Below are 27,846 nucleotides of genomic sequence, written 5' to 3'. Positions count from 1 at the left end.
AATAAAAAATTCAAAGAAAAATGCATTTCTTGGTACCCACTATTCACAGAGTATAAACTTTTCACATACCTGAAAGGGCTGTGAAAAGGGCTCAAAGCCAGGGATCTGAAACAGTACTATTTTACATATTTAAAGTGCATATGGAAATGAGGGTTAAAAAAGACAGTACTAACAACAGAAGCTTCCTGGCCACCCCCCTCTTGTTTTTTGGAGAGATTTTTGCTATAAGGCACTTGAGCTTGACAGAGAGAAAGAGAAACAGAGAAACAGAAAGCAAGAAATCACCCCCCAGAGGAGATGGCCACACTGCAATCCCTTCTCCTCCATTCTCCTTTCGGGATTTTGGGCATGCATGCACACATGTCCCCACTGGGTCAGGGACTTGAACCTCAGTCGACTATGTGGGAGTCCAGCCATGCGACCTCTCCACCATCTGCTGGCCCCAGAAATGCCCTTTTTAAAGTAGAGGAGTAGGGGACCAACAGTTGGCATAAGGCTATGTCGCTGGACTCTCATGTGGTCAACCGCAGTTTGAGTCCTGGACCCAGGGGCTGAAACTCAAGATCGGCACCTGTGGGCACATGCCCAAGATCCTGAGAGGAGAATGGAGGAGAAGGAGTTGCGGTGTGGCCATCCCCCCTTGCTTTCTAACTCTGTCTCTTTCTGTCTTTCTTGCAAGCACACACACCCTATAGCAAAAACCTCTCCCTCTAGAAAATAATAATAAAAAATAATAAGGTAGAGGAGCAGGTGAAGCTCATTAGCTTTTACCAGGAGAAGTGCTGTTTGGATCCATTGAGCTAACTCAGAACTAATGACCTACTTACTTGTGAAGCTGTTTTTCCAAAGAGGAAAATGATTGAGCCTCCAGGACCTATCTGGCTTTGTCTCTGTAAGAAACTGGCAAAAAAGAAGAACAAAAGACAGAGAAGCTCTTGCATTTAGTGAATGGGGGGGGGGAGAGATTGAAGAGCTTAATGAAGAAGAGTAAAATGTGTGTGTTGTGGGTCTGTTAGCCATAGGACAGAAGGATTTCAAGAAAGCCAAAAGTAGCTAAAATATCAAATGTTACAGATACTCGAGAAAAATTATGGCTAAAGAGAATATGTTGGCTAGCACTTACTTCGGCTTCACAGTAATTACAGTTAAAGCCAAATAAATATTTAAGAAGGTTCATGTGTGGAAGAAAGCAGGAAATTGAGGAGGTAAAGGATTTCTTGTTTTTATTTGCACAATAGACACAATTTAGAAGTTAATTTATTCTTAAACATTCCCTGATTATATTAATGTTTGCATTTTTATGAGGCATGCATTTCAATTTGATTTACACATTATACAATTCAAAGCAGAAACTGAGAATTTCATGATTCAGAGACATGAGATGTTAAGTTTAGCTTGTCATTCTTTTTAATCATTATGCAAAACACAAACCTACTAGTCAATTCTTCCAAAATAGATTCATTTTTTATTCCCGTGAACTTTTGTTAAGTTCAATTGATCAATCTTGTTTCTGTTTTTATCACTTTTGTTGTATTACACCTAATTGGTCCCCCATGTAATATTTTAAAAATAATTACAGAAGATTTAATGTAAATCATTACTTTAAATTGCTGTCACTTTTAATTTTGAGTTTGCTGCCAGTTATTCCTTTACAGTATATGCTTGCTATCAAGATTTCTTGATAGAGATTGCTATGTTTATGTTTTATTAAAATGCACAAGAAAGTTTTATATCTAACCAGTCCAGTGGCTCAATTCTGTTTATGGATAGTCCCCATTTCATAAATGGTAAGATATGCAGAATTTAAAGGACAAGGAGTAAAGGAGATGTTTTATCTAAAAATCTATATTAGAGAAAACTTCATAACTCAGATGATTTAACAATTAAATTGTTTTCATTCGGGGGCTAGCAGATGACATGCTGCTTAAGGTACTGGATTCCCATATGGCCCACCATGATTTGAGTCCTGAACCCTGCAGCTTGAAAATTATGCCAAGCATGTATGCATGTGTACCCAAAATTCCAGGAGGAGAATGGAGAAGGAATAGTGGTGTGGCCATGCCCCTTGGGAAGTAATTTCTTACTTTTCCTCTCTCTGTCTCTGTTTTCTCCTGTAAGTGTACTATAGCCAAATCTTAAAAAAAGAAAAAGAAAACAAAACATTATTACCATTCAGCAGTCTCTTAATAGAATAACAGAAAAGATGAAGATATCTTAAAAAAAAAGAACAAAAACCATAAAAACAAAATTATGTAATAAATTGTTTAGAATCCCTTACTTTGGGGACCAGCAGACGGTGTATTGGTTAGGTTGCTGGACTCCCATGTAATCAGCTGTGGTTTGAGTCCCAGACGGGGCAGCTTAAAACACACGGGCATATGTGCATATGTGTGTGCCCAAAGTCCTCAGAGGAGAAGGGATTGTGGCATGAACATCTCTCTGATGGGGGCTGGGGTGAGGTGGGGGGTGGGGAAGAGGTGATTTCTTGCTTTTCTGTCTCTCTCTGTCTCTCTAGTGAGCATATGCACCCTGTAGCAAAAATCTCTCTGCAAAGAAAGGAAAAAAAAAAAAAAAGAAGAATCCCTGACTGATATCAAACAAGCCTGAGTTCCATAGCCAGCTTCCATCTTCTCTAACTTCTATAAGCTTTAGAGTTATCAACTTACTACTAGGGTAAATATGACAACTGCTCATGAAGTGAGAAATTTAAACACAGTGATGTCTATAAAATACTTGACCTCTTTGAGTATTGATTTCTTTTTCTGAAAAGCAGAAATGCCAATACCTATTTTGTGGGTTTGTTGAAAGGTTTTAGAGAGAGATGTAAGTAAAGGAGTGGGTATACGGAATACTGTAGAGAAACTATTCAAAAAAGAGTAACACATGAACCAGCAGTTAGCACAATGGCTATGTCGCTGGACTCCCATGTAGTCGACCACGGTTCAAGTCCTGGACCCGGCAGCTTAAACTCACGCCGGGCACGTGTGCGTGCGTGCCCAAGATCCCAAGAGGAGAATGAAGGAGAGGGGATTGCAGCATGGCCTTCCCCCCAGGGGGTGATTTCTCGCTTTCTATCTCTCTCTCTCTTTCTGGTGAGCGCACACACCCTATAGCGAAAACCTCTCCAAAAAAAGAAAAAAGAAAAAAAAAAAGAGTAATGCACTTCCCACCTTTTTCATAAATTATGGTAATTTCTACTCGAAGAATACTTCTCTAAGTTTTTAATCACAGATCCTTAATAGTATTAAGAAAGAAGAACATTGTGTTATTTTTAAATTGTGTGTATGCTGTTTAAATGTCTGTGCTTATGTATGTATATGACAGTTTAAGACTGTCCGTGTGATGTTAGTAAATTTAGCCAACTTATCTTTTAAGTGCTCAGAAAAAGTGCATTTAAAGATACAATCCTTTTGTTTCCTGGTTTTCTTTTTCTTCTTTATTCATGTTATCAAATTTATCAACTTTTTTATTTAAAATGACTAAACTGTAGTTTTATTTTTAACTACATGTCAAAAAGTTCAGAAGCCATTGAAAAATCTATTCAGACGTATTTCTTTTCTCTCAGCTGTGGTCCTGCAATTTATTATAAAATGATTCCTAGTAGGCTTTTAATATCAGCAGAATATGTTTATACCAAATATGGTATAGTGTCCATTTTTCTCAAGGACTTAATTTTAAATGAATTTTCTACATATCTGAAGTCGTTCCATGTAAACAAAAGTATGGATATTTATTATAATAAGATTCTGTACTGTAAATATGTTTTTAATAGTATTTCATTACTACTTATTATTCTGGGGGCTGGCAGGTGCCACAGTGGTTAAGGTGCTGGACCTCCCACCTGACTTGAACCATGGTTCAAGTCCCAGACATGGTGGCTTGCATTCTCTCTTTCCCCCACTCTCTCTCTGTGTCTCTCTCTGGTACAATTAAAAAAATAATAATGATATTGAATAAAAATAAATAATCTTTTAAAAATAAGTTATTCTGTTTGCAGTAAAAATATATGTATTTTTCAACTGTATAAGTTTATATAACTTGTATAATATCTCATGTGAAAACAATTTTCCTTATGATTCAGTGCTGGAAAAATGTTTTAAATTCCATGTTATTGCTAGTCTTCCTTTTGATGATGATATTGTTAATACATTTTTCCTCTCGACCTGAACATTCTGGAAGCTCTGAGATATAAATGAAATAATACAGCTACTATGTACTTAATGCTTTACATATATTTACTCTACCTAGATAGTTACATATGATTACTATCAAGGTATGGATAAGAAACTTAACTCAGGGACCAGCAGTTAGCATAATGGCTATGTCGCTGGACTCCCACGTAGTCGACCACGGTTCGTGTCCCACTCCCGGTGGCTTAAAATTCACGCTGGGTGCGTGTGCATACTTGCCCAAGATTCCGAGAGGAGAATGGAGGAGAAGGGATTGTGGCGTGGCCATGCCCCCTGGGGGGTGATTTCTCGCTTTCTGTCTCTCTGTCTCTCTCTGTCTGGAGCGCACACATGCCCTATAGCAAAAACTTCAAAAAAAAAAAAAAAAGAAAAAAGAAACTTAACTCAGAGTAAGTGTCCTGTGTAAGTTCGCACAGCAGGCCTGTGGTATTACTGGTATTTGATTTAGGCTCTGTCTCCTAAGAGCCTAAGTTTTATTTGCCTAGTTTACAACACTTTCGATCATCTGTATGGGTCCTATGGAAGAAGCAGAAGTTTAATAACTACAAATGATTTAAAATAACCTCTTTCAGTGAATGGAAACAGACTGAAAGTCACAATAATTCCCTTGTAAAGACTTCTAAATATATCAGTTGGATCTCAGAGAAATGAAAGAATGCTACCACTACCAATGAAAGCAAACAGTATTGCAACTTTTACATCTATTTTAATGGGTATTGTCTTCAGAGAAATTTAATTTATGAAAATTTTCCATGGAGAAAAAACTGTTCATATAATTTCTAAACCAAACTTGAATTAATATATAGAATATTACTTCTTGTTATCACCTCATTATTATAGCAGTAAAATTGTCAGTATTGGAGCACAGCAGGTGGTTAAGGCTCTGGGCTCCCACATGGCTAATTGTGGTTTGAGTCCCAGATCTGGTGATTTGGAAATCATACTGGACACCATGTGTTTATGTGGCCAAAATTCCAGGAGGAAAATGGAGGAGAAGGGATTGTGTTATGGCCATTTCCCCTGGGGAGGTAATTTCTTACTGTCTCTGTGTGTGTGTGTGTCTCTCTCTCTCTGCCGACCATTCTTGCCTCATGGCAATAAATAAATAAATAAATAAAATAAACCCTTAAAAACAAAATTGTCAATGTTGGGGCCAGTTGGTGATATGGTGGTTAAGGAGGCTGGATCCCACACTGTCAACTGCACTCTTCAAATTCCAGACCCATGGCTGGAAAAACATGCCAAGCATGTGTACGTGCATGCCATAAATCCTGAGAGGAGAAGGGATTGTGATGTGGACATCACCCTAGAGGGTGACTTCTCTCTCTCTCTTTTCTCTCTCTCTCTTTATCTGGCTTCTCTCTCTCTCTTTTCTCTCTCTCTCTCTATCTGACAAGTGTACATGACCTTTAACAAAACAAAACAAAAATTGTCAATTTTATTCATTAAAAGAATTGGCTAAATCAAGTATCATGTATTAGATTAATCTGAATGTCAGTTTTTGGAGCCAGTAATAAAGTATTTGATAATTTCCTTAATTCAGTTATTAACCTTTCAAACAAACACATGCACAAAATGTATGTTTTTGATACAAGCAATTAAAATCATGCAAAGGCTAATTAAATCAATGTCATAGCTAAATTAAGAAACTATCACAATGAACCTCAGAAGATTCTATGCTTCTTCCTGTCTAGATACTGACAATAAACAGTGTATATAAATACAACTAAGTATAATACCTGCAGAGCAAAACCAGAAAATGAGGAACCAGTGACTTTCCATGGGGGCTGGCAGGTGGCATGGTGGTTAAGGGTGCTGGACTCCCACATGGCTGACTGTGGTTTGAGTCCCAGACCTGGTGACTTGCTTTCTCATTTTCCCTCTCTCTCTCCGTCTCACTCTCTCACTCTGGTCAAATTTAAATAAATAAATAAAGTTAAATAACATAATTATTTTTTAAAAAGAGGAAACAGTGTCTTTTCCAAATCTAATATATTTAATATTTTCTTTTCCAAATATTTTGCAAGTATATTATATTCTTGTTAATTCCATCTAATGAACACACGATAACACATTTTCTTTCTACTCAAATTCCACTTTTTTCCAGTGAATAATATGAATAAGCCCCTTTGTAAAATTGGATTAAGTACTTATCTCAGATGATCCTTTTGTCATTAAACATTCCCTTTTATCTACAGAAACATTCATTTATCGAGTATGTAAACTAGGGCAGAGGAACACAGCCACTCTGAATAATATTATAAGTTCCAATAATCTCCAAGATAGTTCTACATAATCCACAGAATTATGAAATCATTTTAGATTCAATATTTGTCATAACATGAGCTCTAAAAATCTATTATCTTTAATCAAAACAACAACATGCACTTGTTTATTATCATTTAACTTATGGTAATAAACTATAGTGACTTATTTTATTTAAGTGGCTATCTTACAGGGGGGGATAATAACAATTATAGTTTAATTCAACATTTATTAAGCACCCGCTATGTGGAAGACACAGCGATTCAATAATTAATTTGCTAGTAGAGCATATTCAGAAAGTCTTAAATGAGGGGCCAGCTGGCGGTGTGTAGGTTAAGGCAGCTGGATCCCACATGACCGACAGCACAGTTTGAATCCTGGACTGAAAGCACACTGAAAAGCACCCTGTGCGCATGGGTGTTTGCTTGAAAAATCACGCCAAGTGTATTTGTGCTCAAAGTTCTTAGAGGACAGTGGAGAAGGGATTGTGGAATGGCAATCCCCTCTTGGGGGTAATTTCCCACTCTCTCTCTCTGGCATCCACACATTCTACAGCAGAATCAAAAAAATAAAAATAAATAAATAAAAATAAAAGAAAGAAAAAAAAGTTCTTGAAGGTAAAACAGCGTGAAAAATAAAGATTTGGGGGACCAGCAGTTAGCATAATGGCTATGTCACTGGACTTCCACGTAGTCGACCATGGTTCGAGTCCCGGACCCGGTGGCTTAAACTCATGCCAGGCGCGTGTGCGTGCATGCCCAAGATTCCGAGAGGAGAATGGAGGAGAAGGGATTGTGGTGTGGCCATCCCCCCTGGGGGGTGATTTCTCGCTTTCTGTCTCTATGTCTTTCTCTGTCTGTCTGGCGAGCGCACACACCCTATAGCAAAAACCTCTCCAAAAAAAAAAAAGAATAATTAAAGATTTGGGTTTTTATTTGTTTGTTTAGATGAAGAACTGACTTTAATCTCTTGACACTGGCAAATAAATAAATATAAGTCCAGCATTCCAAGCATTTTGAAAATTGTCTGTATTAGAATAGTTTGGAGAATCTATAAATCATTTACCACCATTATGATGCAATTAAAAAAAATAATGTGTTAGACCATGAAAGACATGTAGCTATATATAAGAAAAACAAATGGCCCCTTCAGGGTGTCACAAATGTTAGAGTTCCCCTACAGGATCCTGGAGCCATAGGCAAAGTGCCCTTAGTCTTCTTGGCTGGTTCAAAGGCTAGGGATAGAATCACATGATAAAATCCCATTCAGGGTCCCAGTCTCTTTTTCTAAAAGGAATAAAAGGAAGAAAGAAGGAAGAAAGGAGAGAAGGGAAGTGAAGGGGAGGGAGAGGAGGGGAATGGGATGGGACAGGGAAAGGAAGGGGATGGGATCTTCAATTAGACACATTGCAGTTTCCTTACAATTTCCCAATGGTTTCTTTTTAGGTTGATAGTAATAATCTGGTTGCTTTCCCTTCCCGAGGTAAGGAGAAGTCACATGACCCAACAATCAATTACTGCCTTTCCATGTATATATATATATATATATACACACACACACACACACACATTGACTCAATCACTATATATCATTGCAGCTTGTAAAATGAATTTTCCCGGCATGAATACACGGTGTATTAGTCCAGTTAAAGATATGATTATACCCATTTTCATCAGCAGATGATTTTCCGTTTTTGGTGTCTTTTGAATTTTTTGAAGTCTAGTAGTTAAAAAATATAGGATAAGGAAGTGAGGTACTTAAAGCAGAAAATGGCAAGATTTGCTGAGTTATCTCAACTACAGTTACCTGCAGGAAAATAGAGTATATCTTGCTGCCAAAACTCTGGAACTTCTGGGGTTTTTTAAGGTACCAAAACAATTCTTCGGCTTTCACACTGATTTAGGGAGCATACTCATATCCTGCTGAGGGTTAGTTCAGTCAGCTAGAACCTGCTGTCCAAAACTGAAGAAATCTTTCTGATGAACTAAATGTCTACTTGTTTGTTTGTTTTGGTAAAAATCAGGAAAGTCAGCTAGAATAGCTGAGGGGGGAAAAAAAAACAGGAAAAATTTCAGCAAATCAAGACATTATGATACTAGTAAATGTATAAGATTGTTTCCATTTTTAAGAGCGTGGACTCTAACAGGAAACAGAAACATGCTCATGTGCAATGCAAAGTAGGTTTGGAAAAGTTTATTTATATAGAGAAATATTTTTAATGTGCTATGGTTTAAAGAAATGTTACTTAATCTACCTACAATCACTACGCTAACTGCTGGTCCCACATCTACCTAAAATCATCAGGGAGAGAAAAAGTATAAAGAAGGCAGGTTTGTTTACACTATGGGAAAAAGTTAACTTTATCCAAAAAATCAAAATCAGAAATTTGAAAAGAAAAGCACCTGTTTTACAACTTTGTATATATTTTTGGTTGATTACTCTATATAGTCACATTTAACTAGATAGATAGCAAACATAATTTCAAAAGTGATAATGTAATAATAATAATGTATAAATCACACTGTAGTTGTTACTCTTTCGTGAAAAGCACTAGGTAGTATCTTTTTAAAATTAAGTTTATTTATTTTGTGCAGAATAGAGACTGTGTTGTGCATGTGTGAGTACAAGAGAAAATGAGAGCGAGAGTACCCTCCATAGCACTGGTCACACCATTTAGCTCTCCAGCTTGTCAAGCTCTTGAGTATAGGCATACCCAGCTCGCATCAGGTCAATCAGGCCAAGATGCTAACTTGCAGTCAGCCAGGTGGCTTCCAGCACAGCAGTCCAGCACAACACAGACTGCAACACCTAGACTAGGGAAGGAGGGAGGGAGGAAGAGAGAGAGAGAGAGAGACGAGCACTCACCGCAGGGTCTGGACAGGCTGTGAACCCCTACCACTAGCCTGTGGGGTCTGGGGGGTCTGGGGCACTTGCACAGATACCCAGCATGTTTCAGGTAGTGGGCTGCAGATTTGAGCTACAGTCACCATGTGGGACCTGGCTTCTCTAGAGCAGCACTTTACTACTGTGTCCTGGAGCAGAAAAAAAAAAAAAAAAGTCTTAAAGGAAAAACAGTATAAATTTCTTTTTTCTTTTTTGGATGAGGAACTAACTTTAATCAGTTAGAGTTGGTCCAAATACTTTTTTCAACTGAACAATTTTTACAGCTTTTTGTTTGTGTGCCTTTTATTAAATATTTTGGAATCTTATACATTCATTAATTTCCATATATTTAAATATAACTTAATAAACATATCACAAATGTTCAATGGCACTGAGGCAAAAAATAGCTTTGCTTTTAGGTGAGTTTGAAGAAGCCTGGGAAGAATTACCTGGCAATGGATTAATGCACAACACCAGATATTTCTGATCTGATGAATTTTTTATTAGCTAAAGAATTGATGAATAAAATTGGGGCTTGGTAATAGAAAATGGATGAATAGCTCTGAGTTTTCAAAGGGCACCGCCATGATAATAATAATTCTAGCATTAGATGTCTGAAAGTACTGGATCAATGATGATTTCAAAACTAAGAGATCTTGAGTTTTATCAACCAGCAACATTATTTAGGTTGACAGAAGATACAAATTAAACTCAATTGCACAAGGGTCTAGTTTGTTGAATGGAATTATAACAAAGTAATACATAATATATGTTAAGTTTAACTTTATGTTGTCTCTTGAGAGACATCGCAAAAATTAATGAGCTAATAATAAAATGAAAGAATCCACAAAGTCATAGAAACCTAACAGTTCAGTGAAGAATTCTTCTGCACTAAAAGAGCATTCTAAGACATTAACTAAATTGAGTTTTGCAATAATCTTAAAATAAAACACAATTGAAATTTTAATAATAGATTAAAACATAGTAACTGCTCTATTACTGTATGTGGAATTTGTAATGAAGATACATCTTTCAAGATTTTTAAAAATTGCATTGCATAAATTGTGATTTGTGGTTAAATATCCTGTGCCAACTAGATTCTCTTCTTAAGTATGTAACCAGAACATTTCATAATTTAGTTCATTTAAAAAAAAAAAGTCTTAGGACCAGGAGATGGTGTAATGATTACTTCACTGGACTCCCACGTAGTCAACCGTGGTTCAAAAAAAAAAAAAAAGTCTTAAAGGAAAAACAGTATAAATTTCTTTTTTCTTTTTTGGATGAGGAACTAACTTTAATCAGTTAGAGTTGGTCCAAATACTTTTTTCAACTGAACAATTTTTACAGCTTTTTGTTTGTGTGCCTTTTATTAAATATTTTGGAATCTTATACATTCATTAATTTCCATATATTTAAATATAACTTAATAAACATATCACAAATGTTCAATGGCACTGAGGCAAAAAATAGCTTTGCTTTTAGGTGAGTTTGAAGAAGCCTGGGAAGAATTACCTGGCAATGGATTAATGCACAACACCAGATATTTCTGATCTGATGAATTTTTTATTAGCTAAAGAATTGATGAATAAAATTGGGGCTTGGTAATAGAAAATGGATGAATAGCTCTGAGTTTTCAAAGGGCACTGACATGATAATAATAATTCTAGCATTAGATGTCTGAAAGTACTGGATAAATGATGATTTCAAAACTAAGAGATCTTGAGTTTTATCAACCAGCAACATTATTTAGGTTGACAGAAGATACAAATTAAACTCAATTGCACAAGGGTCTAGTTTGTTGAATGGAATTATAACAAAGTAATACATAATATATGTTAAGTTTAACTTTATGTTGTCTCTTGAGAGACATCGCAAAAATTAATGAGCTAATAATAAAATGAAAGAATCCACAAAGTCATAGAAACCTAACAGTTCAGTGAAGAATTCTTCTGCACTAAAAGAGCATTCTAAGACATTAACTAAATTGAGTTTTGCAATAATCTTAAAATAAAACACAATTGAAATTTTAATAATAGATTAAAACATAGTAACTGCTCTATTACTGTATGTGGAATTTGTAATGAAGATACATCTTTCAAGATTTTTAAAAATTGCATTGCATAAATTGTGATTTGTGGTTAAATATCCTGTGCCAACTAGATTCTCTTCTTAAGTATGTAACCAGAACATTTCATAATTTAGTTCATTTAAAAAAAAAAAGTCTTAGGACCAGGAGATGGTGTAATGATTACTTCACTGGACTCCCACGTAGTCAACCGTGGTTCACGTCATCCCCGACCTGGAAGCTTGAAACTCATGTTGGGCGTGTGTGCTGTGTGGCCATAATCTCAAGAGGAGAATGGGAGAGAAGGGATTGTGGCATGGCCATCTCGCCTGGGAGTGATTTCTCGCTTTCTGTCTCTCTAGCTAGTGCATGTTCCCAATAGCAAAGATCTCTAAACAAAGAGAAAAAAGAAAAAAAAAAAAGATTGGTAAGCATTTAGAAAATTCTATGTGGTGCCAGCCGGTGGTGTACTTATTAGAATGTCTGGATCCCACATTGCAGATTACACGGTTTAAGTCCTGAACCTGGCAGTTTGAAAAACATGCTGAGCACTTGGGTATATATACCCAAAGTCCCAAGAAAAGAATAGAAGAAAAGGGATTTCAGTATGGCCATCTTCCCCTGGGGGTACTTTCTCTCTCGAGCAAGCATATGCACCCTATAGCAAAAATTAGAAAGAAAAAATGTTATATGTAATTTGTGGTCATTGTCTGCCCTGGACTTAGTTCAATCTAAGAGGAAACAGAAAGAAAGAGACAAAGAAACTGAAGAGCAGTGGACACAGGCAGCCTGAGCCTAAGCAGCCCAAGCAACTTGTGCCACCCAGACAACTGGTCACTTTTATTTATAGGGCAAAGCAACACTATATGCGTGTATTTCATGACCTTCCATAGATAAATTGATATGTTACAGACAGTAAGAAGCAGGTAACAAATCTATAAGGGCTTACACGTACTGGGGTAGCTGGGATTCTTGGCTACCTCCATATAGAATAGAAATCCCAATGAGTTCTTACCTAGTGGAGAGAAGCCTGCAGGTGTGGGGAGGATACCTTCTTGCAAACATCAAAGGGGTATTGATAAGGCTAAAGAATCTTAGGCAGAGGAGCAGGGGTTGGACTTTGCTAATTGGTGTCAGGATGTTTTCTGAATTCCATCAGATATATCTGTTGGAAGGCCCCTAGAAAATTCCACCCTTTGCTCTGCTTGCAGTAAAGGTCAAATAAAGGACAAGCTGCAAGGTCCTGAGGTCTGTCATAGCCCAAAGGGACAGAGCATGTCCCCACATCCTCAGAGCCTCTCTCTGAACAAGTCCCTACAATTTGTATTGTAATTGTTGAACTATAAGATGGATATAACATAGAGTGGATTAAAAGATAGATAGGGGTTATGAGAGAACAAAAAATCAGTGGTTACTGCCATGCTCTGAATTCTACTCTTGACTGTTGTGCTCTGAATTCTATCCTTGACTGCTTTTGTAGGTTGAAGTTGAAACAAGGCAGGTTGAGGTGTAGCAGTACTGCCGCCATTTTGAAATTAAGAAAGGCCACTATTCAGTAAAAAGGATTTGCTTTGGGGTTGGGAGGTAGCATTGTGTTAAGATGCAGGACTCCCACATGGCCAACCCCAGTTCAAGTCCTGGACCTGATGGCTTGCTTTCTCACTTTCCCTTTCTCTCTCTCTAGCTGGTCAAATTCAAAAATAATAATAATACAATTAAATAAATAAAGTAATTCTAAAAAAAAAAAACAAAAAGATTTGCTTTTACTGGACCACTTCCACCTCTTGGTAGCCTTGGCTTTGATAGGGCTTCGTTTTCAGTATCATGCTGGTAAAATGTGTCAGCTTCTGTTACAATTCTTGGAAGAAATGCTTCCAGATCTTGATCCCCCTTGTTGAAAATTCACGTTGAAATCTCTGTGCCCACAGTGGACCTGGACACAACTGCTCGAAACTCATTAAGCAGAAAGTTCACTCAACTTTAATTTTTCAGTCAGAATTGTGTAAGCTGAACCAACTGAGATGTCTATAGTGTTGGCTTTTGTTTCTGCTGTTAGTCATAAGTCCTCTTCAATTAGGGCATATACAAGATGAATTTTTCCTACAAATTCATGTGGATGGTCTGCTGCTGCAGGCATTATCATGGGCATCATCTTGCCCCGTCTTAAAATGAGTTATTCATTGGTAAACTGCTGTTTTTTTTGTAGCATTGTCCTCATGAACTTTTAGTAAAACAATGATGATGTTTGTTCTTACTTCAATTTTATCAGAATTCATGTTGCTCTTGATAGGGGTTCTTTTCAACCCAATGTCTTATCCATCTTAATGCTCCAAAATAGATACTGTTCAAAAATAAAACAAATAATACAAGTTTTTTTTGGTGCCAAAAACTAAAAAGATCTATGTATCTTTTTTTCTAATATAAATTTTATATGACCTTTTTGAAGGCGACCTTGTATTATAATAATGATATTATGACCTAATGTAATTAAAAACAGGGAAAGACTTGGGAAATTATGTATAATTATCTAAGCAGAATTGAAAGTTTGGTTCAATTATTAGATTTGAATGGATTAAATAGGAAATTTACTTTTGTGTATAAATAGTATAAGTAGATTTTTATGTGGATTTTTCTATGATTTTAGAGTTTTTAAATAACTGCTAAATTAATATTATAAAAAATATTTTATTGCTGTTTCTCTATTAGTTTGTAAAATATATTTATACAACTTTTTTATATTGCACGGAAGTATTGTATTAGATAACATTGACTTTCAAATTATTTTTCCCAATATGTAAGGAAATGGTAGTTTTAAAAGAATTATCAAAGCACTGATTTGTCCTAACAGCATAATACATTTACAACTGGGTCTGACATTTGTCATAATTGCCTAAAACATCAAGTAAAAGTAGGCAAATTTCAAAAGATAAAATCTATTTTTTCACAGCAAGTTGAAAATCTCACCATGAAAAACACTTACTTGTTCAAGTATTGCAAATAGGGACCATACTACTGTGGTCATTAAGCACATAGGGGCTCGCAGGTGGCATGGTGGTTAAAGGTGCTGGATTCCCACATGGCCTACTGCAGTTCGAGTTCCAGACCTGGTGACTTGTTTTCTCACTTCCCCTTTCTGTCTCTATCTATCTCTTCCTGGTCAAATTTAAAAATAATTATAGAAAATGGAATTAAATAAATAAATAAATCTTAAAAAAAGAACATATGTATAATTATGTAAGCAGAATTGAAATCAGTAAATGTTTATTACATAGCATCTCATATTTACCTCATTATTATCATTTCAATGTGTTTATTACAAATAATTTACAATTTTCTCCATTATCTTCTTTTTATAGAATATATTTTGAATTATCTATAGGCTATCTTACCACAAACTCTTCAGTAACTGTTCCAAGTTGAACTAAAACAAGTTTAACAAGAATAATTAAGGATTTTAATCTTTATATATATGTATGTACAAAATGACATGTACGATTATATTTGAAATCTTTCATACTCATCTCGTCAAATGTATCAGCACCTATCAATAAATATATGACACAAAAGTAAAGCCACTTAGCTTTCAGTAAGCCAGTGTCAAATAAAGTTATTCTTCTATAGAATATACCACCAAGTTACTTCACTATTCTTATAGACTTTTTGAGGATATAGTAAATAACCCATCATACTATCATTATTTTCTATTTTCAAAAAATAAATTAATGTGGTATGACTTAGAAAAGTAATCTGATAGTTCCTAATTGAAAAGTCCTTAAAGTTCTACCTATAATAGTGTGTGTGTTCTGTAATATACTTCTTTATTCTTCAGGCCTGATAAAGAGAGAAGTGCTATACCAGATAGAGACCAGAGCATACTATCAACTCTGTGCAAGGGCATGTTGTCTGCAGGAATGATATCTAATGAGACTGGTGTAGAGTGTGTGGTTTTCTGTGTGCTTGTGTCTGTGTAGAGGGGGCCTGCAAATGTGCATACAGTCATATCCACAAAATTGCTCACAGTGTTGGGTCCAAAAGGTGGAGTGATGGTTAAGTCTCTGGACTCTCATGTGGCTGACGGTGGTTCAAGTCCTGGACCTGATGGCTTGTTTTCTCATTCTCTTTTTCTCTTTCTCTCTGATAAGTACATATTCCCTATAGCAAATAAAAATAATAAATAAAAATCAATAAATAAGTCTTTTAAAAATTGCTCACAATTTCTGTCAATTTTGATAGAGTTCAGAGGAAAGTAAAACTAAATAATCATGTTAGATTATAAGAGCCTTATATTCCATGCTAAGCTCTTTGATACAAATATTTGTGTATTTAAGGTTGTATATTTTATGTTTCATTCCATTGAGGAGTAACTTAGAGGGGTTACTAATTCTTTTGGTTCAGAGATGGTGAAAGAAAAACAAATGAGAGGGAAAATTAATGAGAACTAGTCAGATGGGGCAAAACCTTGGAGTTAATTCTCTTCCTCTCTGACCCTTCTGAGGTCAAACAAACAAAATCCTGTTTTTAGGACTTACAATGAATAAAGGCAAGATTCATTTATTCAATTAATACAGACATGTTTTATGTATGCCCCTGATGTATCCTCTGTGCTGGTAGCTGGTGCTATTACTTAGTTAAGGTATTGCACATGGTATAAAACACGGACTTAAGGTTATCCCTGATAAACAGTTGGTAGATGCCACATCACATGCCAGTCCTTCAAAAGTTATATTGAATGTTTGAAGAAATGGGGGACCTGCAGTTAGCGTAATGACTGTCGTTGGACTCCCATGTAGTCAACCGCGGTTCATGTCCCAGACTCGGTGGCTTAAAACTCACGCTGGGTGCATGTGTGTGCGTGCCCAAGATCCCCAGAGGAGAACGGAGGAGAAGGGATTGCGGCATGGCCATCCCCCCTGGGGGGTGATTTCTTGCTTTCTCTCTCTCTGTGTCTCTGAATGGCGAGCGCACGCACCCTATACCAAAAACCTCTCCCAAAAAAAAGATAAACAATAGAACATAGAACAAACAAATAAAGAATAGATAGTTTAGTACTCAATTTAATGTGTATGAAATATTTGTATTTTGTAATATACTGTGATATAAGACTGGAAGACATATGAGAAAAACAAGATGAGGAAGGGGACTGTGAGTAATTCTACAGGGAGGACATGAGTATGTGTGCAGCTGTGGATTGACAGAAAAATGACCCCAGAAGTATTTAATAAACATTTATGTACCTTTTCATGAGGCGGATATATAAGATTCAGTGACCACATAGATACGTTAGTGTTAGGAGGTAAAGAATAAATGTCGTGGCCCACCTGTGTTCTTTGCCAGTTTTAATGGACGCCAAGTGCCTCATCCCTCTTAACAAAGAATGACATTATTAACTAGTATATTTTCTAAAACTGCTGTCATTTTTAGAAAAGAAAAGCAGATTTGCTTTCTCTGTATTTCTGAATGAAAGACAGAGGGAAGTTACTGAAATGTGATTTAATTTAGGATTTCTTTTTCTTATGATAGTAAACTTGGAACTGTTAGCTCTTTTGATTCCAGTGATACAAATGGTCTGCTTCTAAGATGAGAGTGGTTTCAGTTTAGATGAGCTCTGATTGGTGGCAGCTGACTGGGGACAATCCGGAGTTTGGACTCTCTAGGATAAGGAAGCACCATCCGCCATTAGCCCTGCTTCTCTGCTGGTACCCACCTCTCTCGGCCTGGCATGTTTTCCACAATGATTCTAATTGTTTCAGTTCAGGGATGGTGGGAGAAAGACAAATTAGAGGGAAAATTAATGACAAGTAGCAGGACCAGGCAAAACCTTGGAGTTAGATCTCTCTCTCCAACCCTTGCCAGTGCAAACAAACAAATAAAATCCTGCTTTTAAGGACTGACAATGAATGAAGCCAAGGTATTCCTTGGTTTATTCAACTAACTCAGACATGTTTTATGTATACCCATGATGTACTCACTGTGCTGGTAGCTGGTGTTTTATTTAGTTAAAATCTGAAAAGAGGCATTACACGTGGCATAAAACTAACATAAGGGCATCCCTGACAAAGAGTTGGTAGATTAATTGCCATGTATTTTGTCATAATTGAAAAACATCAGCAAAGTTCACTTAGCAATACATTTGAATACTTACTGAATCTATTTTTTGTAAAATTAATAACCACTTTCATCTGACTTGTAAGCTATTTTATACATGAGGACCTCTATAAAAGATCATTCCTGGAACCTATGATAAGGGCCATGTTTCTCATTAAAGGTGTGATGACATGGGGAAGTTCTAACATTTTATGATTAAATATATTTATTGTATGTTAAATGTGATTTAAGTGACAAAAGGCAACTTTTATGAATCATATGTTAATTATCTCTCCAACATTTTTTCTTTTCCCAATGAATGTTAACTTCTGACATTGGTAGTTTCTAGTGCATAATAAAACTTATTTTCTCATTGCAGAAATAAACACCTCCCTCAAACATTGCTTACTGTTAAACTTTAAAAAAAAAATTTACAGTACTCTGGGACCAGAAGTTAACGTAACGGCTATGTTGCTGGACTCCCATGTAGTCAACTGTGGTTCGAGTCCCGGACCTGGTGGCTTAAACTCACACTGGACGCGTGTGTGTGCGTGCCCAAGATTCCAAGAGGCAAATGGAGGAGAAGGGATTGTGGCATGGCCATGCCCCCTGGGGGGGTGACTTCTCGCTTTTTGTCTCTCTGTCTCTCTCTCGGTCTTTCCTGTGAGCATGTGCCCTATAGCAAAAACCTCTCAAAAAAAATATTACAGTACAATTAATTTTTTTTTTCTTTTTTTCTTTCTTTTCTTTGTTCCTATGAGTGGGAGGAAGTGAGACAAAGATAGCTTGCCCTGACAGAATCTGACCTGTGCACTCCATCCCCAGCCCCTGTCATCCCTGATCTGGACACACTCTTGCTCTGCATGCTCAGAGTCTCCTAACATCAGCTGGCCACCGTCCCATTAGGTCAGCCTGCGGAACACAGCATTCTACAACTATGCCTCCTTCTGACCTACCCCGCATACTTTTAAAACCACTAAATTGTCATTGTTCATTTTATATTTAATAATAAAAATATATCTTTTTTAGTTTCTTTTGAAAAAAAAAAGAATCATTTTATTTATCACTGCCATCATTTTTGAACTTTTCTATAGGGCACATATACTCATCAGAGGGACAGAGAGAGAGAGAAAGTGAAAAAGCAAATGTCAGGTCCAAAATTTGAACTGCAGTGGGCTGTGTGAGAGTCCATCACCTTTAACTGCCTTGCCACCTGCTGGCCCCCAACAATATATCTTTTAATATGTATAGCAGTTTTTATTATTTCATAAGAAATTAATATGTTTGTATCATTGTGGTATAATTGGTAATATGTGTGAAGTGCTTGGGAACATGAAGAGTTGAGTTGTTGCATTAAGATTAGCAGAACACAGTATTTCCGTGCCTATTAAATCAAGTAAGATTAATTACCAGGACCCTGTAAAGACAAGAAAGTACAGCAATTTAACTGTATTATTATCAGTGCCATCATTATCAGTGTCCTCTGGACTGGGGGCTATTAGGCATTCAGAAATGACTTTCTGATTTATTTTATTTCCATTTCATTAAAGTATGATGAGTATCTACTCCAGTGCATTTTTTTTCTAATGAATAACCACTAATAAAAACATATGCTTTCTTGTCCTCAGGCAATACAGCTAAAGTGTACATTGAGATTCAGGATGAAAATGATCACCCTCCAGTGTTTCAGAAAAAATTCTATATTGGAGGGGTATCTGAAGATGCAAGAATGTTTGCTTCTGTGCTCAGAGTGAAGGTATGAGAAAACTTACTAAGATACAGAACTAAAGAAAAAGCTGAGTTCAGATTTTGCAAATAAAGTATAACCACAGTTTGCATTAACTATGTACATATTCGTGTTGTTTAAAGAAAAGACTGAAATTTCAAGATATATGAGTTTAATTAACCAAACCAAATACAGATTAATTATGTGAACTGAACACTACTATTTTTATGCTTTGTTTTTACTATAAAAGTAGGAACAAATTATTCATGAGGTTTTACATTGAATAAGGCATTAAAATATATATGTTTCTTTAATAGATTTTAATACGTCCACTATGTTTAGTTCAAGATAATCCCAAAGATTCTCAAGGTGGGATTTCTAGTGGCAAATATAAAATCACCATTTTCTAATGGAAGAAATAATGTAATAAATTATGTAATGATTGTTTTCTGCAATAAATTTTTGAATTTAAAATATTATTCAAATAAATGTTAAGAATAACACTTCTGGACTAGCAGGTGGCATGGTGGTTAAGGTGCTAGACTCCCACATGGGCAACACGGTTCAAGTCCTAGACCTAGTAGCTTGAAAATCATGCTGGGTGCATGTGCACCAAAAATGGAGGAGAAGGGCCTGTTGTGCAGCCATCCTCCTTGGAGTTGAGTTCTCACTTTACTTATAAATGTCTCTCTGTCTCTCTTCAGGAGAGCACATGCAGCCCAGGGCAAAAAAAAAAAAAAAAAACTTAAAACAGACAAAAATAACAGTACTAATTTTAGTACTTTACTAAATTAATATTAAAAACCAAACAAAATTTTAAAAAGACTTTATGTTTCAGAAAACTTGGCTAGCCTATTTGGAATTCTTTTGTGTGTGTGAGAGATTTTTTTGCTATAGGGTGTGTGCACTAGCCAGAGACTCAGAGAGAGAGAGAGACAGAAAGTGAGAAACTGCACCCCAGGGGAATAGCCATGCCATGAACCCTTCTCCTTCACTCACCTCTCAGGATCATGGGTACGTACACACATGCACCCAGCATGTTTTAAGTTGCCAGGTTTGGGACTTGAACCATGGTCAACTACATGGGAGTCCCACGATGTAGCCATTATGCCATCTGCTAGTTCCCTATTGAGAATTTCTAAAAATACAGTATCTAATACTAAAGTTGATGCTATTTGATCTACTCTAGTTATTATAAAATATGCTTAAAGTTTTTTTTTTTTTGGTGATTGATGGTATAAATAGTTTTATAGCATAAATTTAAAATGTATTTTATTGGGGAGAGATTTAGAGGTTAGAACCTTTTAGATTCTGAATCAAAAATTATTTTTATAAAAATATTTAAATCATTTTAATAGCTATAAATATGCATATATAAAACTTAAATCTAGCTTTTGATTACCCCTAGTTTTGCACTTGAGTAATTCCTTCTTTGCCTATTATCAGAAACACCATGATTCGAGCTCTTCTTTTGTGTACTTTTATCACCTATCAGACACCCTCAGTTTGAAATAGAAATGTCAACCAAGCAAATAAAGCATGTACTTTATGCTTCCAAAATAGTTCTTGCACAATGCCAACCAAGCACTGACTTCTGATCTGAATCACTGATTATGAAGGTAGCCACAAATTTGTCAGTCATATTGTATTCAACTTCTTATTTATAAATACATTCCTTTGTAACTGAGTTTTATCTTATTATATGTTGTATCCTATTAACTATTGACTGATTTGGTTCAATCATTAGTCAAAAAATATTTTGAACTAATATTGCTTATGTGTTAAGCATCTTCTAGAGGTTAGTTATAGAGCAACTGAAAAATATCTGACAAACATAGAAACAAAATTCCTATCTTACTTATACAGAGAAGCAAATGGTAAATCAGTAAAATCCATAGCTATGTAATAAAAAGGCATGTAGTGATAAATTCTAAGGGGAAAAAAAAATTCTTGGTAAAGGGAGCATGAGAGTAGTGCTTTCATTAGAGAAGTCAAAAAAGAGGTCTCTGAAGAGGTAAAACTCAAACAGTGACCTGAAGAAAGGAAATGACCAAGATTGTTAAATTACTAAGTGAAGAGCACTGTGGATATTTGTGTATAGAGCCCCTAAAACCAGAGGGAGCTCCAAGACCAAAATGACTGAGAAAGTCTGGTTGGAGATGAGACTGAAAATCTAATCCAAGGCTAGAAATGGGATTAATTCTAGGTATGTTGAAAGAAAGCTTTTGAATGATTTTGACCAGAGATAGGACATAATTGAGTGTTACTCTAGATACCACACAAGGATTGGTAATGGGTAACAGAGTTTTCAGACAAGAATAAAACAAGAACCTAGGGAACCAGCAGTTGGCTTAATGGCTACGTCGCTGGACTCCCCCGTAGTCGATCCCGGGCCCAGTGGCTTAAAACTCACGCCGGGTGCATGTGCGTGCATGCCCAAGATCCCAAGAGGAGAACGAAGAAGGGATTGTGGTGTGACCATCCCTTCTGGGGGGTGATTTCTTGCTTTCTGTCTCTATGTCTCTCTCTGTCTGTCTGGCGAGCGCACGCACCCTATAGTGAAAAATCTCTCCAAAAAAATAAATGAATAATAACCTAATGCATTACTATTCCAGGTAACATTTAATGGTATTGAACCATGGTGGTAGGTTCTAGAGATAGTAAGACACAAGCAAAAAAGTAGAAGCAAAAGGATTTAATGTTTAATGATGGGTTTTATGTGGGGCACTAGGGAATATCAAAACTGACTGTGAGGTCTGTACTCTGGAGTAGGTCTCCATTCATCTCTCGGGTGTGTGATTGTAAAAAACAAGAGTTCATGGGACCAGCAGTTAGCGTAATGGCTATGTTGCTGGGCTCCCATGTAGTCAACCGCAGTTTGCGTCCTGGACCCGGTGGCTTAAAACTCACGCCAGGCGTGTGTGCATGCGTGCCCATGATCCCGAGAGGAGGACGGAGGAGAAGGGATTGTGGTGTGACCATCCCCCCTAGGGCATGATTTCTCGCTTTCTATCTCTCTGTCTCTGTCTGGCTGGCGAGCGCACGCGCCCTATAGCAAAAACCTCTCCAAAAAAAACCAACCAACCAAACAAACAAACAAAAAAACCCAAGAGTTCATTAGTGGACGTTTTGTGTTTGTGAAACTTTTTCAAAATGCAAGCTTAGTTCTTTGTGAGGCAGTTGCAGATGATAAGGTAGACTTAAGTGAAAAATAATAAACCAAGATGTAACCATAGAGGAAGTGAAGGTTGCCAAAAAAATCAAGACTAAGCCCTAGGAACTTCAAAACTCAGAAGAGAAAAGAAATCCATGAAAAGATACTAAGAAGTAGCTGCCATGATATTGTAGGAATACTAAGAAAATGCATGGTCATATAAAGAACAAGACAAGTAAAAAAAAAAAAAAAGAGCAATCAATAGTCAAAAGCTGCTGTGAATAGAATATCCATATAAATTTTTTTATTAGCTACTTTTACTATAGGGCATATGTATTTGCCAAAGAGACAGAGAGAGACAGAAAGTGAGAAATCACCCCCCGCCAGGGTGATGGCCACACCACAATCCATTCTCTTCTTGGAATCTTGGGCATGCATGCACACATGCCTCGTGTGAGTTTTTATGTTTCCAAGTCCAGGACTTGAACATAGTCGACTATGGGGAGTCCAGCAACATAACTATTACACCATCTACTGATCCCATTCATATGAATGTATACATCACCACTTATGCTAATAGGACTATATCAAGGTAGAGTAAAAGAAAACAATAATCCTAATGGTCTATAGATGACTGTAGTAAGGAAATTTAGGGAGTGATATAATTTGATATCATTTACTTCAAAAAATTGGGAGAAGGTGGGGAAGGAGACAGAATAATGTTAAATAAGCAGCAGTAAAGGAAGGGAATCAAGAGGAAAAGGAAAACATGTAAGGGGCATAAAAATGAAAATTATCTGTTGAAGACATGTATGAGAATATCTTTAACTGGACTAATAGTACAGTGCATTCATGCTAAGAGAATTTATTTTACAAGCTGTAATGGTACACTGTGATTGAATGCATAAATAAATAAACAAACTATGAAGAAAAGAATAGCAATGAGGACACATAGGATGCCTATGCTCTACCCTGTCTCTTTGTTTTATTCAATATGGGAGAAACTACTTTAGAGAGCTGCAGACAGCACTGTTTCCTCAAAAAAGGAGAGCAAGGAGGGGAAGAAAACAAAAGAGAACGTAAAGAGGGAAGGTAGAACTTTTGTTAATTATGAGCTACAAATTTTGGTAAACTTGATGATGAGGTAAAGGTGAGGTGGGAAAGTGAGTCATAATAATGAATGCAAAAAACTATGTGAAAAGTGGGTGCTAAGAAACATCTTGGAGAGAACACATTGACTTCTTGTGATGAGATAAAAAAAATGGTGGGATTGAACGCTTTTCCAGAAGTGCTAAGGATTCTGTGGAACCCTCCTCCTTCAGTCTATCAGTAGGTTATTCAGGCTAGGGAAAGGGTTTTCTAAGAGACCCACTTTATGCTATGACATGGTCTATGCGCTGTAGACAAGAGAGAGAGAAATAGGGAGAGAAAAAATTTAACAATGTATATGCTATCATAATTCAGTCAGGCAAGTAAACTTAACCATGTAGATTCCAAAAAGATAACATTTCAGTTGTTGGAAGAACATCAAGGGTTTTCTGGAGGATGAAGAATATGCTGCGTGGGGGCCAGCAGTTAGTGTAATGGCTATATCGCTGGACTCCCACATAGTCGACCATGGTTCGAATCCCAGACCCGGTGGCTTAAATTCACGCCGGGCGCTTGTGCATGCATGCCCAAGATCCCAAGAGGAGAATGGAGGAGAAGGGATTGCGGCATGGCCATCCCCCCTGGGGGGTGATTTCCTCGCTTTCTGTCTCTCTGTCTCTCTCTGTCTGGCGAGCGCACGCGGCCTATAGCAAAAACCTCTCCAAAAAAAAAGAAAGAAAAAAAAAAAAAAGAAGATGCTGTATGTAAGGACATGAGTAAATGTTTTGTTTTGTGAGTAGGATTGATGCAGTAAAGTGAGATATCAACATACTAATAAAGAAAGCTATACTAGCTTAAAATACACATAGTGAATTTAGGACATTATATTAAAAACATTATTATAATAGATAACATAAGAACATCATTGAAATTAATTATGCAATATAAGTATTAATAAAATAAAGTTATACATCTGCTTTGATGTGGCATATCTAATGCCTAAAGATTTGTTAGAAGTATATTTTCAAAAATTATAGACCATGGGACCAGCAGGTGGTAAAATGGTTACTTCACTGGAGTCCTACATGGCCAACCATGATTCAGGTCCTATACTCAGAGGCTTGAAACAAGCCAGATGCATATGTGTGTGCCCAAAATCCTGAGAGGAGAATGGAGAAGGGATTATGGCATGGCCATCCATCCTGGGGGTGGGGGGGGGTTGCTTTTTTGCTTTCTGTATCTTTCCTGTGATCACATGTACTCTATGGAAAAAATCTCTTTAAAAAAATTACAGACTGTGTTGCTACTGTATGCTTAAAATACAGACACCACAAAACTGTTCCTCTTCCATTATGGAATTTACTTTTGGTATAGTTTACTAAAAATTAATAAGTAAATATATAAGTTCATAATTAAATAAAAATATCTAAAACAGTTTCAGTTCAGATTTATATAATATATCTTGTAAAATTATCTCAGCTCTACGTGGAATTCAGGGAGAGGTAAGTTTTAAATTATTTAATGAGTAACATTGGGATAACTTAGGTAAAATAACTTTGGTTTTCATGTATTCAAGTTGTGGTAGTGGAGTAGATACCATTATCTGACTTTTCCCCCTTCCTATTCTCAACAGAAGTCCAATTTTATTGAGATATTATTTATCCATGGTGATTATGTGCCTCAGGAAAGATAAACCCTATTCCAAGGTGGTGAGAAATGACTTGTCTGAGACAATCATGCTTGTCTTTTTTTGAAAGATATTCTGTGTTCATACACTGAAAAAATGAATATTACTACAATTTCCATACAGCCCAAAGTGATACACAGACTCAGTGCTAACCCTGTCCAAACTCCATTGGCGTATATATATAAAATAAGGGTATATATAATTTCTCTTTTTGCATGAGGATGTCAAGTTTTCCAATATCATGCTTGTCTTGTTATCCCTCAAAATGATTGGCCTGAAAGGAGAGTCAAGTCAATTTTTTAATCAATTATTGATAAGGAAGGTCCTCCGATTAGTTTTTTTTTTTTTTTTTTTTGGAGAGATTTTCACTGTAGGGCACGTGCGCTCGCCAGACAGACAGAGAGAGACATAGAGACAGAAAGCGAGAAATCACCCCCCAGGGGGGATGGTCACGCCGCAATCCCTTCTCCTCCATTCTCCTCTCGGGATCTTGGGCACGCACGCACACGCGCCCAGCGTGAGTTTTAAGCCACCGGGTCCGGGACACGAACCGCGGTCGACTACGTGGGAGTCCAGCGACATAGCCATTACGCTAACTGCTGGTTCCCCTCCGATTAGTTTTAAGGACAAAATTTCATACAGACTTGTAGAGACTTGGTTTCTGGCACAGTTATTTGAATTATCATGTCTTGTTCAAGTTGTTCTGGGAATATATCAAAAAGAAACAGAGCAAAAGGATTAATCTGGGAATATCTGTATTTATTATAAATTAATGTTAATATTTTTGTCACAACTGAGGCCATCCAGTTGATTTTTATTACTATAAGTAGTCATTTTAATTGCAGGAGGATAAGGAAAAAATATAATGATGATTTTTCTCAGTCTTTAATCCAGGCAGATACCATCAGTTAAAAGTATCACCTTAGTATATTCCCCAGACAAGTGATGGAAGGACTTGAACAGGTATTTGTACATCCAGGTTCATAGCAGTGTTATTTACATGTTAGCTAAAAAGTTAAAATATATACAGTGTATTCTGGATGGGAAATCACATTTTGTCTGCTGTGATGATATGCCATGAATGAATGTAAAATAAATAAATGTATGCCCCCCCCCAAAAAAAAAAAACAAAAAATGAAATAACATGTATCTCCACCTATGAGTGAATAAATAAAATGTGGTACACACATACAATGGAACACTATTCAGCCCTACAAAGAAGGAAATTCTGACACAGGTTACATCATGAATAAATATTGACGACGTTACACAAAGTGAAATAACCCCAAAACAGCACAAATATTATATGAGTAGTCACACGAGATTCGTAGAGTAGTCAGATTTAAAGACAAAAAGTAAATGGTAATTATCAGGGGGTGGGGGTGGAAGAGGGAGATGGAAAGTTATTGTTTACTGGATACAGAGCTACAATTTGAGAAGATGAAAAGTTCTGGACATGAATGGCAGTAACATTTGCAGAACAATATGAATGTACTGTCACTGTAATACACACTTAAAAATGGACAAAATAGTGAGTTTTATGTTAATTATATTTTACCACAATAAAAAAAGATAATTCCACAAGGGGAATAAGGCATTATCTTTATTGATATAATATGAAAACTGTTATTTTCTAAACTGTTATTCTTTGTGTATTGTTATTATTTGCCAGAGGTGTGTGTAGTTTCCAGGGAGGGAGAGAGAGAGAGAGAAAAAGAGAGAGAAAGTGAGAAAGCACCCCCATGGGAACAGTCATGGTGCAATCCCTTCCTCTCCTTCATTCCTCCCTCCTTTGGAAATTTTGGGCACGCACACACAGTGACCAGTGTGCTTCTCAATTCGCCAGATCCAGGACTGAAAACATGCTGTGGGCCATGTAGAATCTAGCTGCCTTAAACACCAGGTCATGGGTTAACCACCAATCTATTATTCTTAATTTATATCTATTTCTCTTAAATTGATATGAATGTGAAGTTTATGTTCAGATTCAGCAGAAAAGACTTGTTTTAATCAGTTTATTTTTCTTTCTTACATATTGCTTTACAACATTTTTCTCCAGGATACACTGTCAGTGAAATCTATGAAAATTTGCAGTAGTAAGGCAGTAATGCTCATTGAAGGACAGTACTGCCCTTGCTCACCCTGCAAGGAGCACATATCTGAATCTACAGCACCTTCTTTGATCTACCCCCCTCTGTGAGGCAAGTCATTAGTTGACTCTTACTAACTAAAATGCTCTAAACTAATGAAGGTTTATTGATAAGTTTGGTTGTAACAGACAACTATGGCTAAATGACTTAAAAGGAAGCAATTAGCTAAAAGCAAATATTTGCAACATATATTTTTTTAAAAAAACAAACAGTATTTTGAATACAGGAAAATCTTTGAAAAGGCTTCTATTTGGCCAATAAAAACAAGGCTGAAAAGGGTCACGAATATCTGTCAAATAGTCATCAATTTTTGTTGAGGTAGAGAAAATAGAGTCGGCCTTTGAACATTGACTTTTTGTTTATTCCTGGGTTTTCGAAGAATATGAATAGCATAATATCTCTTATTTAATAACATTAGCTAGTATTTGTCATTTTTCTAGGAACTGTGAAAAACCATTTACTTATTTTAGCCTACTTAAGTTATTTAAATAAATATGTAAATGAAACAAACAAAATACAATTAATTAAAATTAAATAAGTAAATTAAAATGAA

At 36.4% G+C, this 27,846-nt stretch overlaps 1 protein-coding gene across 11 annotated transcripts in view; it reads left to right on the top strand.

The window, feature by feature from the left end:
* The window catches only part of PCDH15 (protocadherin related 15), a 781,066-nt gene that overhangs the window by 664,663 nt on the left and 88,557 nt on the right, over positions 1-27,846 (top strand). For all 11 annotated transcript variants that reach the window (XM_027770259.1, XM_006144390.1, XM_006144387.1 and 8 more), the window contains one exon: positions 19,116-19,243. In XM_027770259.1, the coding sequence (XP_027626060.1) occupies positions 19,116-19,243 (128 nt within the window). The remainder of the gene's footprint in view (positions 1-19,115; positions 19,244-27,846) is intronic.

The sequence above is a fragment of the Tupaia chinensis genome, unplaced genomic scaffold (genome assembly GCF_000334495.1).
Source record: "Tupaia chinensis unplaced genomic scaffold, TupChi_1.0 Scaffold000118_1, whole genome shotgun sequence".
In the NCBI taxonomy this organism is placed as follows: domain Eukaryota; kingdom Metazoa; phylum Chordata; class Mammalia; order Scandentia; family Tupaiidae; genus Tupaia; species Tupaia belangeri.
This window is presented reverse-complemented; position numbering and strand designations above follow the sequence as displayed.